The sequence below is a fragment of the Pagrus pagrus genome (genome assembly GCF_965226575.1).
Source record: "Pagrus pagrus genome assembly, chromosome: 21".
Classification (NCBI taxonomy): domain Eukaryota; kingdom Metazoa; phylum Chordata; class Actinopteri; order Spariformes; family Sparidae; genus Pagrus; species Pagrus pagrus.
In genome coordinates, this window is record NC_140208.1 from 6,997,271 (window position 1) to 7,011,212 (window position 13,942).

Sequence of the window (13,942 nt, forward strand, 5' to 3'; positions counted from 1 at the left end):
AAATTAGTAAAACCGTTTGACCCTATTGAAAAGTAGAATTCCCTTAGGAAATGTTAGGATACAGAACTAGAACATGTATAATTATAGTGATGGTGCACACCATTGATGATCAAAAATAAAAATAAAGGTAAATCTTGCCACGCGAACGTTTCAGACAGCATGTGTTCTGGCAAATGCCACACACAAGGACCACACAATGAGGAAGGACAATGAAAAGATGCATCCAGCAAGGAAATTTTATTCTTACGAATGGCAGGTATTTTCAGTCTGGTAACAAGTTCTAATAGTCCATTAATTGCTAACTCATGGGACTCACCACAAGTCATGAAAACTGAACAGGCCATATATGAGTGGCGTCTAGAATACAGAATGAAAAATTAAGTCCAGATTCCTATGATTTAGTAGTCTTAGTCCAGCAAAAAACAGGAAGCTGGCGTAGGAAAGATTTCTTAACTTGTTTTAATGTTTTGTTTTAATGTATTTTAAATGCTTTTAATGTAATATGTATGCGCCTGTAAAGCACTTTGAGTTGCCTTGTGTCAGAATTGTGCTATATAATAAACTTGCCTTGCCTTGCCTTGCCTTAGAAACTTGGATGAGGAAAAACCTTTTGAGACCATTTTTTGGCAAATGAAAAAACTAAGTTAGCATTCGAGAAACAGATGAGAAAGACTTATTAAAAATAAAATGAAACAATAGAAGACCATATAATATTTCACAACAATTCAAGGCAACTGAAAACTTTAAAACCTGAATTCTCACGTGTGTCTTCAGTCCACCCTGTTGTGTAAAGCTTTTGCCAAAAAGATCACAAAACATTTTTTTTCTCGCCTGTGTGGACTTTGACATGTTTTTTCAGACGTCCCTGTTCTGTAAATCTTTTACTACAAACGCTACAACCAAATGGTTTCTCTTCCAAGTGGATTCTTGTGTGTTTGTTCAGATTTCCCTGTTCTGTAAATCTTTTACCACAAACATTGCAACCAAATGGTTTCTCTCCTGTGTGGACTCTGATGTGTTTCTTCAGGCTATCCTGTAGTGTAAATGTTTTATTACAAACATCACAACCAAATGGTTTCTCTCCTGTATGGATTCTCATGTGTTTCTTCAGACTTTCCTGATGTGTAAATCTTTTCCCACAAACATCACAATTAAATGGTTTCTCTCCTGTGTGGATTCTCATGTGTTTCTTCAGACTTTCCTGGTGTGTAAATCTTTTACTGCAAACATCACAACCAAATGGTTTTTCACCTGTGTGGACTCTCATGTGTCTTTTTAATTTTCCTTGTTCTTTGAAGCTTTTACCACAAACATCACAACCAAATGGTTTCTCTCCTGTGTGGACTCTCATGTGTCTCTTCAGACTTTGCTGATTATCAAATGTTTTCCTACAAACATCACAACCGAATGGTTTCTCTCCCGTGTGGACTCTCATGTGTCTCTTCAGACTTTCTTGATGTTTAAATGTTTTAACACAAACATCACACCCAAATGGTTTTTCTCCTGTGTGGACTCTAATGTGTCTCTTCAGACTTTGCTGATGTGTAAATTTTTTCCTACAAAGGACACAAGCAAATGGTGTTTTTCCTGTGTGGACTCTGATCTCTGAATCTACTTTTTTCTTAATTCTACAACATTTCTTATTAGCCAAACTGCTGGAGGACCTGTTGCCCAAATGACACATCATATGTCTCTGAAGAGACCCCTTGTAATGGAATCCATCACCACACTCAAAGCAGCTGTAGGGTTTTTTTCCAGTGTCACACCCCACATCACTGACAGGGGCGTCTTTATGTCTCAGAGCATTCACATCTGACTTAGGTGCCTTAGTCTCCTCCCCACCATTGTCACTGTCTTCAGTTTCAGGTCCAGAATTAGACAAAGGCTCTTGCCAGTCATCATAACCTACTCCAGTCCCAGAACAATCTGAAGCCTTTTCATCAGTATTTGGTTGTGAATGGCTATCTTGAGCTCTGTTCCTGGCAGGTTCAGATCCTCCGCAGTCCTCTCTATCAGTTTCTGTTTTAATCTGTGTTGTTGAGCTGCTGGCTGGAGGCTCTGCGTCTCTCTTTTCCTCAACTTGACTTAGATGAAGCTGTGAGGACTGAGCTTTCTTTTCATCATCTTCAGTCTTTACAGTGACATCAAAGAATGGGAACCTAGTCATATAGGCATCTTCCTGTCCATGAAGCTGCTCTCCCTCCTGACTGTTCCAGAGTTCCTCTTTTATGTGCACAGTGTCTGGGTCCTCCTGGTCCAGACCGGGCCTCCACTCAGGGGAAACCACTTTGTTAATCACCAACAGCTGATGGAAATCTGCATGGATCACTGAAACACATAAAAACATTTGATGATAATTTTCTTGGGAATTCCAAGTAGGAAATGAATAATTAATAATAATAACTAATAACAATTCATTCATAATTAATTCAATAATGTTTAAATACAGGATGGTGCACTCCATCCATGACAAGTAGTAAGTAGTGAGATAGTCTCTACATGTTTTTACATGACTTTTAACCTCAAACTTCAATGAATTTTCTAAATATATTCACACCTGCTTGAAACATTCCTCAAATGTGAAGTGATGACACATAAAATTATCGTGATTGGTTATGAAAGGGGCATCCTTGAAAGGCTCAGTCATTCAAGGATGGGCGAGATTCACCCCTTTGTGAAACACATGAATCTACAAAGGATCAATCATATGTGTTAATGACCATGGAATAAGGAATGACAATTAAAATGTGCACCCAAAATATATATATATATTTTTTAATGAAGTCGGCCATTTTGAGTCTGGTATCGACTTCCCATGCTCCATCCATGGCTAATTCCTGGGACCTCCCCATTTTTCATGAAAACGTATGAGATGTTTGGTCAGTGGACTAAGAGTAGCTAATTATGATGCACCCAAGAAATTAAATTCAAATACCATTTGGTGAATTTAAATCAATTATTTTAAATGATTCCACTTGTATGTTTCTTTTTTAATTGAATAATGAACCTTGTATCTTCTATGATCTCGGTATCTTTTATTATTTTTAATTTAGATACTTGTTTTCTGCTGGTAAAGCATAGACAGGAATCAACTTCAGCTACAGCAAAGATCTCTTACTTACCACATGCTCTGGTGCACAGGCCTGTTGTCACCACTAAGGTTCCACAGTTACTAACTTTTCATTTGTGAGGGAAAAGATGGTCTCTCCCTTCAGGCTTTACAACTCGGAATCACTTATTTTTGTACTTATAGAAATAGAAAACGTGACAGAGATTTTTTTTTTCCACTTATTTTTAGTTCAAATGGATCATGCTTTTTATGGCAAAAAGAGCAACAAAAAAAAACTTTGGAAAATAGAGCTTTGGTAAGATTAGTGCAATTAAGCTTTGTATTATTGGCTAGATTTATTGGCTGTAATTTCTTTACCTGCCAATAACCGATCGGAAATTTTCCATCATCGGACCAATAATTTATCTGTCGGATATATATCTTGCATCCCTAGTTAAGATTATAATGTAGCCCACAACCTCACTACACAGAAATTTTCACATCTGGCTCAAGGTGGCTCAATGAGTTCTCAGACATAGTGAAGATGGAGAAGAAACCCTGGAAGTAGAGATCATGTGGCCAAACTGAGTTTTACTAGAGACAGTGTGAAAGAATGGAGGAGAGGACTTCACGTATCACTTATGGTATTTTCAGTTTGGTCGTCGGACCTAACTTTGTATTTGCCATTGCTGACTAACGCCAATACATTGAAAGCAAGGAATCGCTGCCTTGTGGCCATTGCTGGCTATGCTATTCAGGTCATCAGTCACGATTAGCCACTGCTGGTTAAGCCAACAGAGAAAGTAATTAATTCCTCACTATTAAATATTGATGGCTAAATAATAAAAAAAAACTTTAAAAAAAGACATGTACAGGTCAGTGCCCACCAGACCATTGCGGGAAATGCTTTGTTTCTCTATTTGTTCATGATTCACAGTAAACGGTGTTTCAATCACTTAACCTTTATTCACGTTATGCACCATATTGTATTATGTATATTACAATACAATATATTATTTATCTTTAAGTCTCCTTGTCTATCTGGCTGTATCCCATTTTAACGCATTAATTTTCATGAGCAGATATTAAAATGGTTTATCATTACAACCATTTCCTTTCCTTTTAACTCTATTCTTTCATCAAGGTACAGGTGTTATCCAACTGGGGTCACCAGCAGTACAGCTTCAGATCTGCAGGGCAAAATTGGTAGTTGCAGGTGGCATATGAGGCAGCAGATATTAGGGTGAGTCCCTGTCAGTTGATAATCAAACAGCAGGTAGTGGAACTGCAGCAGGAAACTTTGTTTGCTTCATTATATAAGTGTTGACAGAGATTGTGCAGTGAGTTTCTATTTGGATTCAACCAAACAAACCATGACAAATGTGTGGTAATTGGTCTGTATTATTTCTAATTCTGTTGGTAACTATCCTATCTTTTTTACTTGCCAGACAGAGCTGTTGAGTGAATCTGTATGTGTGGCCTGTGCCTTTTAGTGTACCCAATTGTAATAGTAAAAAGCAAGTCCACCTGGCTCAAATTAACGCTATAGCATTCCACTTTTGAAGCACAAACACTAATGCATATGCATTAAGGACCACACAATGAGGGAAGACAATGAAAATGTGTATTTAGTAAGTGACATTTATTAGAAAAGATGCCATCCTATGTCCGGTAACAAATTCTCATGCTGTGCTTATATGGCTAATTCATGGGATTTACACAGGTTAAGAAAACTGAGGAGACCTTTTATGAGTGGAATATTTATGAATAAGAAGTCCAGCTGCCTTTCACTAAGCACTTTAAAACAGTCTACAACTTGGAAGAAAAATATTTTTTCTAGTCAAAGTCACATATTACACAATGCACACAAGAGTAAAACAAAATGCAAAGAAACAATTACAGTGTAAACTGCTGTAGTTCTGACAAACACTCTAAATCAGTAATCATTTTTAATAATAAACTTTGGAACTGAAAAGTTCCTATGCAGAGTGGATTTTGATGTGTTTGTTCAGTTTTCCCTGTTGTATGTAAGTTTTTACCACAATCATAAAACACCAAAAAGACTCTTAAGATGTTTCTTCAGGGTAACTCTTTTCACATCCAAATGGTTTCTCTCCTGTGTGGACTTTAATATGTCTCTTTAGTTTTCCCCGTTCTGTAAATGTTTTACCACAAACATCACAACCAAATGGTTTTTCTCCTGTGTGGACTCTCATGTGTTTACTGAGATTTGCCTGCTGCTTAAATGTATTACCACAAACATTGCAGCCAAATGGTTTCTCTCCTGTGTGTGTTCTCATGTGTTTCTTTAAACTTTCTTGTTGTGTAAATCTTTTACTACAAACATCACAGCCAAATGGTTTTTCTCCTGTGTGAACTCTCATGTGTCTCTTCAGGTTTCCCTGTTCCGCAAATCTTCTTCCACAATCGTCACAGCCAAATGGTTTCTCTCCTGTGTGGGTTCTCATGTGTTTCTTCAGACTTTCCTGTTGTGTAAATCTCTTGCTACAAACATCACAACCAAATGGTTTTTCTCCTGTGTGGACTCTCATGTGTGTCTTCAGATTTCCCTGCTCAGTAAATATTTTATGACAAATCTTACAACAAAATGTTTTTTCTCCTGTAGTGATTCTCAGCTGTGAATCTACCGTTGGCTTCACTCTACATTCCTTTTTAACTAAACAGCTGGAGGACCTTTTTCCTAAATTACACATAATATTTCTCTTAAGGGACCATTTGTCTTTTAATCCTTTACCACATTCAAAGCAGCTCGAGGATTTTTTTCCTGTGCTACATCTCCCATCACGTACAGGTCCAGAATCTGACAAAGGTTCTTGCCAATCATCACAACTGACTTCAATTTCAGAACAGTCTGAAGCCTTCTCATCAGTGTTTGGTTGTGGATAACTATCCAGACCACGGTTCCTGGCAGGCTCAGGTCCTCCATAGTCCTCTCCATCAGTTTTTGTTTTAATTTCTGTTGCTGTGCCGCTAGCTGGAGGCTCTGTCTCTCTGTTTTCCTCAGTTTGATTTCGATGTAGCTGTGGAGACTGAGGTTTCTCATCATCATCTTCACACTTCAAAGTGACAGTAGTGAAGGTGATCCTAGTGATATCATCCTCCTCTAGCCCATTAAGCTCCTCTCCCTCCTGACTGGTCCAGAGTTCTTCCTCTATTATGTGTAGGAGCTCTGGGTCAGCCTTGTCCAGGCTGGTGTTCCAGTCAGGGGGAACCTCTTCTTTAACCACCAACAGCTGCAGGACATCTGCAGGCAACACTGAAACACACATAGAAATGTAGGCAGCCATTTTCTGGGAGATTATTTAAAAACATAGGAAATTAATAAAAACTAATGTTTTTCTAAGTGTCAACCTTTAAACTTTTCTTTCAACCTTCACATCCTTGTATCATCACGGTATAGGTGTTATCCAACTAAGGCCACCAGCAGTACACCTGGTGTTAAGCTTCAAGGCTGCAGGGTAAAACGGCTGCAGAGTTTATTTGGGGTGCAGTCTTAAATTTAGAGTGGGTGGCTCAACATCCTACTTGAAACAGCAAGTAGGAGGTTTAGTCCCTGTTGGCTGATAATCATACAGCAAGAAGTGTAGCTGGTGTAGTGAATAATATTTGTTGTCTTACATGTTGGCAGAGAAAGGGCAGTACCTTTTCCATTTGGTTTAAACAATGGCAAGCAATGACAAATATATTTATTAGGCCCTATTGTCCATTTCTCACTCCATCTTCCTGTCACTCATGAACAAGAACCCAAGATACTTGAACTCCTTTGCTGGAGGCAGGAGCTCACCCCTCAGCCAGTGGGGGCAATCCGCCATTTTCTGGCAGCCAACCATGACCTCAAAAATAGAGGTACTGACCCTGTCCTAACTGCTTCACACAAATGCAATTCGGAGGTTCCCAAACCATACACTCCTCACAATGGTTGTGCCCAGAGATTCTGTCCATGAATATCCCAAACAGGATTGGGAACAAGGGACAACCCTGCCTGAGTTGGACTTTGTGCTGAATATTTGAACATAGCTTTTATTTTGATGATATAGGGACTAATGACTCGCACCAATGGCCACAGTACCCCATACTCCCACAGTACCGCCCCCCAAGTACTACACGGTCGTAGGCCTTCTCCAAGTCCACAAATCACATGAAGACTGGATGGGCAAACACCCACGACTCCTCCAGCATGCCCACAAGCTGGTCCACTGTTCCACAACTAGGATGGAATCTGCATTGTTCTCCCTGAATCCGAGGTTCGACAATCGGTTGGAGCCTCCTTTACTGAACTCTGGAATAAACTTTGGTGGCTTGGTAAGGAGTCAGCAGTAATGTGGATGTTGTGCTGGAACACAAGGTTTTGATTTGCCAGTCGATCTATGTTCCAACCCTTACCTATGGTCATGAGCTTTGGGTAGTAACAAAAAGAATGAGATTGTGAATACCAGCAGTCGAAATGAGTTTCCTCGATTAGGTGGCTGGGCTCAGCCTTGGAGATAGGGTGAGGAGCTCAGACATCTGGCGGGAGCTTGGAATAAAGCCCCTGCTCCTTTGTGCGAAAGAAGCCAGCTGAGGTGGATCTGGCATCTGGTTAGAATAACTCCTGGGTGCCTCCCTTTGGAGGTTTTCAAGGCACAACCAAATAGGAAGAGACCCCAGGGTAGACCAGGGACTTGCTTGAGGGATATATCTCTCATCTGGACAGGGATCCCTCAGGAGGAGCTAAAAAGCCTTTTTTGGGGAGAGGTACATCAGGAATACCTTGTTTAGCCTTTTGCCACCACGACCCAACCCGAGATAAATGCGAGAAGACAGATGGATAGTCTGTATGGTTTTTAATGCTGTTGGTAACTTGCAAATTTAGTTTACTTGCCACACATAGCCACTGAATCAATCTGAATATGTGGCATGTGCAGTTTAGCGTGCTGGATGGAAATGGGGTGACAAGCCTGTCCATCTGGCTCAAACCAGCACTAGACGAATCAGATTTTATAACTGAGACCACACAATCAGAAATGACAATAAAAATATGCAATCAGTGAGCAACTTTTATTACAATGAATGGCCGCTTGAGTCTCATTACAAGTTCTAATGGTCTATTCCATCTTGGGACTCCCCACTGGAGATCACCCTGGAGACCTTTAATTGATGGAGTCTTTGAGAATAATATATAATGTCAAGCTGTTGCTGACCATATACTTTTAGAAATCCTACAACTTGGATGGAAATGACAGTCTTAATAGACCATTTTGTGGGAAAGACACACATTCAAATCAAGTGCAATTGTTTTTCTTACATATTTTAAAATGAACGCAAAAGAGACAAAAACAAAATACAATGGAAGTACTCAATTTTATAACTTCAGATATGTCCCCAAGGATCTTGGTAAAACACTTGCAGAAACACCATTGGAAGGAGTATGTTGATTTTTTTTTTTTTTTACAAGCGATGAGTGCCAGGAAGACAAGTGCACCGCAACAACCAATGCTGTTTTTCCACTAGCATGTGTGATGAGTCAAACTGAGTGGCAAGGAGTCAAACTGAGCCCCGCCGATTTACTTTTCCATCACCTGGTTTACTGCGGCGAGTTGAGCTGAGCCGCACTGGCCATGGTTGTGTTTTACGGTTCCATCGTGTTTGCTCTCAGCTGTTTCAGAAGTCATGTTTACTATTTAGCAGAGGTGGGAATTGTGGAGTCATCAAGTCATCTCCATGCCATGTATTTGTTCTGTTCATGCACTAAACCAGCTGAGTCCAATCAGCACAGCTTTTCAGCCAGGAAGGTGAGCTAATAAGTGAATGCACCTGGTTCAGTGACTGAGCAGAACAAATACATGGCATGGAGATGACTTGATGACTCCACAATTCCCACCTCTGCTATTTAGTTACTACTGGTGCAAACACAACGTTTCCTGTCACACTGCTAATAAAAGCTTTTAAATTACTAAATAATGGGGGGCTTTTATTGTGCAGAAACAATAGTAAATGAAACGTTTTTGTAACTGAATTAGCAGAGCCACTTTGTTAGCGGTGATTCTACGATAGTACTGTGGGGAAAAATGCTAAAAGCTCTGTTTGTAAGGAAGTCAAAATAAAAAGAAGCAGACCTGATTAATGGGTGTTGTCTACATATTTCTTCCTTTATAGAAGTAGACCATTTGTTCTACATTTTAAGCATGTTTTTAAATGGCTAGGTTAGGCAAAGTGCTTCCATACAGATGTATTATCTATAGCTTTTATTGTTTAAGAGAGCGGGAAAGGCTGTCTCAGATTGATATCAGTATCGACAGATGCTCACTGTTATATATATCTTATAGGTATCAGTATCGAACATGAAAAAGCGGTTTCGAGCTGTCTCTAATAAATATGCAGCAAAGTGAGGATACAGTCAGTTTATACTCCAGATGTTTATTAGATGGACCCGTCTACACATTTAGCCCTCAACCTGTTCATGAGTCAGCTGTCACTCTGTTTGTCTGTAGAGAATATAATCTGCTGTGCAGACAGTTAACTGAAAAAACAGATCTGTAGAGTTACACTGGGCATAGAAAGTTCAGTATAACTTGTTAGCTCCCTCCTTTGTCCACATGAGAGCTGCCTCTCTCTCTCTTTCCCTCTCTCTCTTTCCCTCTCTCCCAAACGAGTGCATTTAAACATTATTAAATTAATACTCTATCAAACCTCCTTAATTTAGAGCTATCTCAAAAATGTGGAGGCCACAGCTATCACCAGCGCGGAGGCATGACACAAAAACAATGAAATGTTTCAGAACAATCCCACCAACTCAAAAGTATCTATCCAGAATGGACTTTCATGTGTTTCTTCAGATTTCCCTGTTCGATAAATCTTTTACCACAAAAATCACAACCAAATGGTTTCTCTCCTGTGTGGACTCTTATGTGTCTGTTAAGATGTGCCTGCTGCTTAAATCTATTACCACAAACATCACAACCAAATGGTTTTTCACCTGTGTGGACTCTCATATGTCTGCTAAGATGTGCATGGAGCTTAAATCTATTACCACAAACATCACAACCAAATGGTTTTTCTCCAGTGTGGACTCGCATATGACGCTTAAGATTTTGCTTAAGATTAAATCTCGTCCCACAATCACCACAGCCAAATGGTTTCTCTCCGGTGTGGACTCTCATGTGTGTCTCAATATGTGCCTGCCGCTTAAATCTTTTACCACAAACATCACAACCAAAAGTTTTTTCTCCTGTGTGGACTGTCATGTGTGTCTTTAGACTTTCCTTTTCTGTAAATCTTTCTCCACAAACATCGCAACCAAATGGTTTCTGTCCTGTGTTGACACTTCTCTGAGAATCTACCCTTCCCTTTACTCTAATACATTTCTTGCTAACCAAAAAGCCAGAGGCTCTTTGTCCTAAATGACACATCATGTGCCTCTGAAGAGACCCCTCGTTGTGAAATCCTTTACCACAATCAAAGCAGCTACATGATTTTTTTCCAGCGTGACATCCCACATCACTCGCAGAGACCTCCTCATGTTTCATTGCATCTACACCTGACTCAGATGCCCTAGTCCTTTTCCAATCAATGTCACTGTCTTCAGTTTCAGATCCAGAATCTGACAAAGGTTCTTGCCAATCACCAGAGCTGACGTCAGTCTCAGAACAGTCTGAAGCCTTTTCATCAGTATTTGATTGTGGATTACTACCTGGATCTCGGTTCCTGGCAGGTTCACATCCTCCACAGTCCTCTCCATCGGTTTCTGTTTTTATCCGTGTTGCTGTGCTGCTGGCTGGAGGCTCTACCTCTCTGTTTTCCTCAGTTTGACTTAGATGAAGCTGTGAAGGCTGTGGTTTCTCTTCATCATCTTCAGTCTTGACAGTGACAGCAGTGAATGGGAACCAGGTGATATCAGCCTCCTCAACCCCATGAAGCTGCTCTCCCTCCTGACTGGTCCAGAGTTCCTCCTGTTCCTCTTTTATGTGTAGAGGCTTTGGGTCCTCCTGGTCCAGACTGGGGCTCCACTCAGGGGAAAGCTCTTCTTTAATCACCAACAGCTGCTGAACACCTGCAGGGAACACTAAAAAACACACAAAAAATGTTGGAAGCCATTTTCTAGGAAATTATTCAAAATAGAAAATTATTAAGAACTAATCAATAATGTGAAATCTTGAGAACAGCAGAACAAGAACATGTGTAACTACAACATTTTCCTTCCAAATTCAGTCAACAACACTGTTTTAAATGGCACACTAGAATGACTTAGAGAAGTAGTCTGATCTAATGACAACAGCAGGACAACATAGTTTTTCAATGATCTGAAAGAGTTACAAATCTCAAAAATTTAACTTTCAGTTTCATAAAGTTCATACAGCTATGGTTAAGTGATTCAGAGCAAACGTCTTTGTCGCCTTCCACTATTGTGTTGTTGTAGTTAATATCGACGTTTGTGGACTAATATTACTGCTCATTTTATCTTCCCTACATACTGTTGACGGAAGTTTAATCTACAGCAATGCATCATATAATCTCTAATCATCTTTTAAAAAGTCAGACAAATGGCCTGTTTTTAGCTTTGTGACGATGCATTTTCCAGCTGATCCAAGAGGGGTTTAAAAGAGTTTATTTAGCTTAAGAAGGAAGATAATTTTCTCAACACAGGATCAATTCATCCTTCAGTTTATCACAAACATTCAACATCAACACATCTGGAGATACATGGTTTCCACTGGACTTGAGGGAGAGGGACAACAATAATCTGAATAGTAACTAAATTGTCAGAAAAATGTAATAGAGTAAAATTACAACATTTGCCTCTGAGATGTAGTGAAGTAGAAAGTAGCCTATAAATCTCACAAAATGGAAATACTCAAGTAAGGTACAAGTAACTCCAATTTAAACTTAAGTACAGTACTTGAATACACGTACTTACAAATGTAAATGCCAACAAAGACTTACAGGCACACTGGCAAAGAAAGCTACAGTACAGAAACACTACAGATCAGACACACCTGTCTAATCTGAACAGACTTTCGTTTTAGTCTTCATGTTTCCTTTTCCCTCTCCTCCCCCATCCATAACAATCAAAAGTTACACTAATTATATAAATACATTAACTAACAGATTCCCAGGTTTGTATTACATCTAAAGGAGTAATTAATGTGCAGGGTCTGTAATCGTATATTTACCTTTCACCTTCCTATCCAGTCTTGCAAAACGTTAAAGAGCTTTAATGCTATTATGAGAAGTGAAACATATTGTCGAGCTTTGTCGTCCCGCCATAGCGACCAAACTCTTCGGGTTTGCACGATTTAACTGAAGGCCCTGGTTGAAACTAAAACCGCGACGAGTTTGCAGGTATGTAGGAGATGTGGACGGTGGTGTACCTGAGCTGGAGAGTGGACCAGGCCTCCTTTTGTTGCTCGGAGCGGGGCTGGCTGTGCCCGTTTTCGCGCCGACTGCATAGTCCTTGTTCATGATGCAGATTCTGTGACGACATGTATTATTCCAGATGGTCCAGCTCGTTTAGTGGAGAAAAGGAAGAAACAGCGCATTGAGAAAAATATAAACTAAACGGAAAGGTTCAACGTCTGAGGAGAGAAGTTTGTTTAGTTAGCAGTCTGATAGGGGGCCGCCATCTTGGGTCTCGCGTCGTCTCGTGAGAGTTGCGTTCACAGTGGCACGGTGTCGCCCGATCTCGCGAGAGAAACAAGCAAGCGGATCTTAAAATGAACCAAATACAGCCCACATATCTCCTCAGCGCTCACATCTACTAGCTCTGGCATAGTAGCTGTCTCCTTGTCTCATCCTGCTGTTGTACCAGAGTATCATCCAGCCCATCCTACTGTACCGTTCCACCTGCTTCAACATGCTATCTCTTAAAAACCAGGACAAACTGGTTTGCACCCAGAAGCATCACAGCTGCCAGGATCATTGGTCTCAACAATATGGCCATTACACACAATGCAACTTCAACAGGACAGGACATCAAACATCCACTCAACACCCACTTCACTGCCACTGCCTTCAGGGCAGCGATACAGAGCACTGAGGTGCAGAAGAGCCTGATCCCCTCAGCCATAACTGAAATGTTATTGAATTTCAAGGTCTCTAAAGGCACTGCAACAGCCTGATAACACTTTTCCCTTTTAAACACTTTTTATTTTTTTTATATGAAGTGTGTTTTTATTCTATTCCCGTTTGTTTGTTTTATGAATTTGAATGCTTTACATTTTTATTTTTTTATGAGAATATGTATTTATTATTTATAATTCTACTAACGTGATTGATTTTTAATCCAGGTTTTTTTTTCTAACTTCAGGGAATAGAATATCTTCGGGCTTTTTCATGAGGGCCTACCTTTTATTTATTTTAATTTACCACCAGCGCATGTCCACTTAGACAGACAGGTCGCTCCTATGGTTGATACCATCCCTCACGTGGGTCCACACGCCACCTGGTAGGAAAAACAATCCAATTCTTTACACTTCTTTTACATACTTTAAATTCTCTTTTCTGCCTCACCTTACCATTTTCCTAACCATAACCTCCCCCCCCCCAGCCCTAACCTTAACCTTTTCCCTCTCCCCCCAACGCCTAATCCTAACCCTTCCTTTCCCTGCCTAACCAGTACAAGGTTCTTTTTTACTTTTTTCTAACCCAAACTGAAACCCTCTTTTCTTTAAAATATTCACCAAAAATACAAATTCCACCCGAATCGAAAGGGGACTGCTGTGTCTCGTTCAGCCACTATAGGACCACGTTTGGGAGAAATTTCGAGTCGATCGGTCCAAAGACCTGAAAGCTATTTTTTTTAAATATTCATAAAAAATACAAATTCCACCGGAATCCAACCAAACCGGCGAGCTTCATTTCCACCGGGGAGGAGGACATGCGTGATCGGTTTCGAGT

At 40.1% G+C, this 13,942-nt stretch overlaps 1 protein-coding gene across 2 annotated transcripts; it reads right to left on the reverse strand.

Moving 5' to 3' along the window:
- Nucleotides 1–213: 213 nt before the first annotated feature.
- Nucleotides 214–12,675, reverse strand: LOC311250478 (uncharacterized protein). 2 transcript variants are annotated; one of them, XM_084342178.1, is made up of 3 exons: nt 12,418–12,675; nt 10,740–11,111; nt 214–2,328 (listed from the first exon to the last, which is right to left on the reverse strand). In XM_084342178.1, exons 1-3 carry the CDS (start codon nt 12,506–12,508, stop codon nt 809–811), a joined length of 1,983 nt encoding a protein of 660 aa, XP_084198304.1. In that variant the 5' UTR covers nt 12,509–12,675; the 3' UTR covers nt 214–808. The 2 variants fall into 2 exon arrangements, with proteins under 2 accessions (XP_084198304.1, XP_084198305.1); XM_084342179.1 differs by lacking the exon at nt 214–2,328 and adding an exon at nt 4,673–6,326.
- Nucleotides 12,676–13,942: the final 1,267 nt, after the last annotated feature.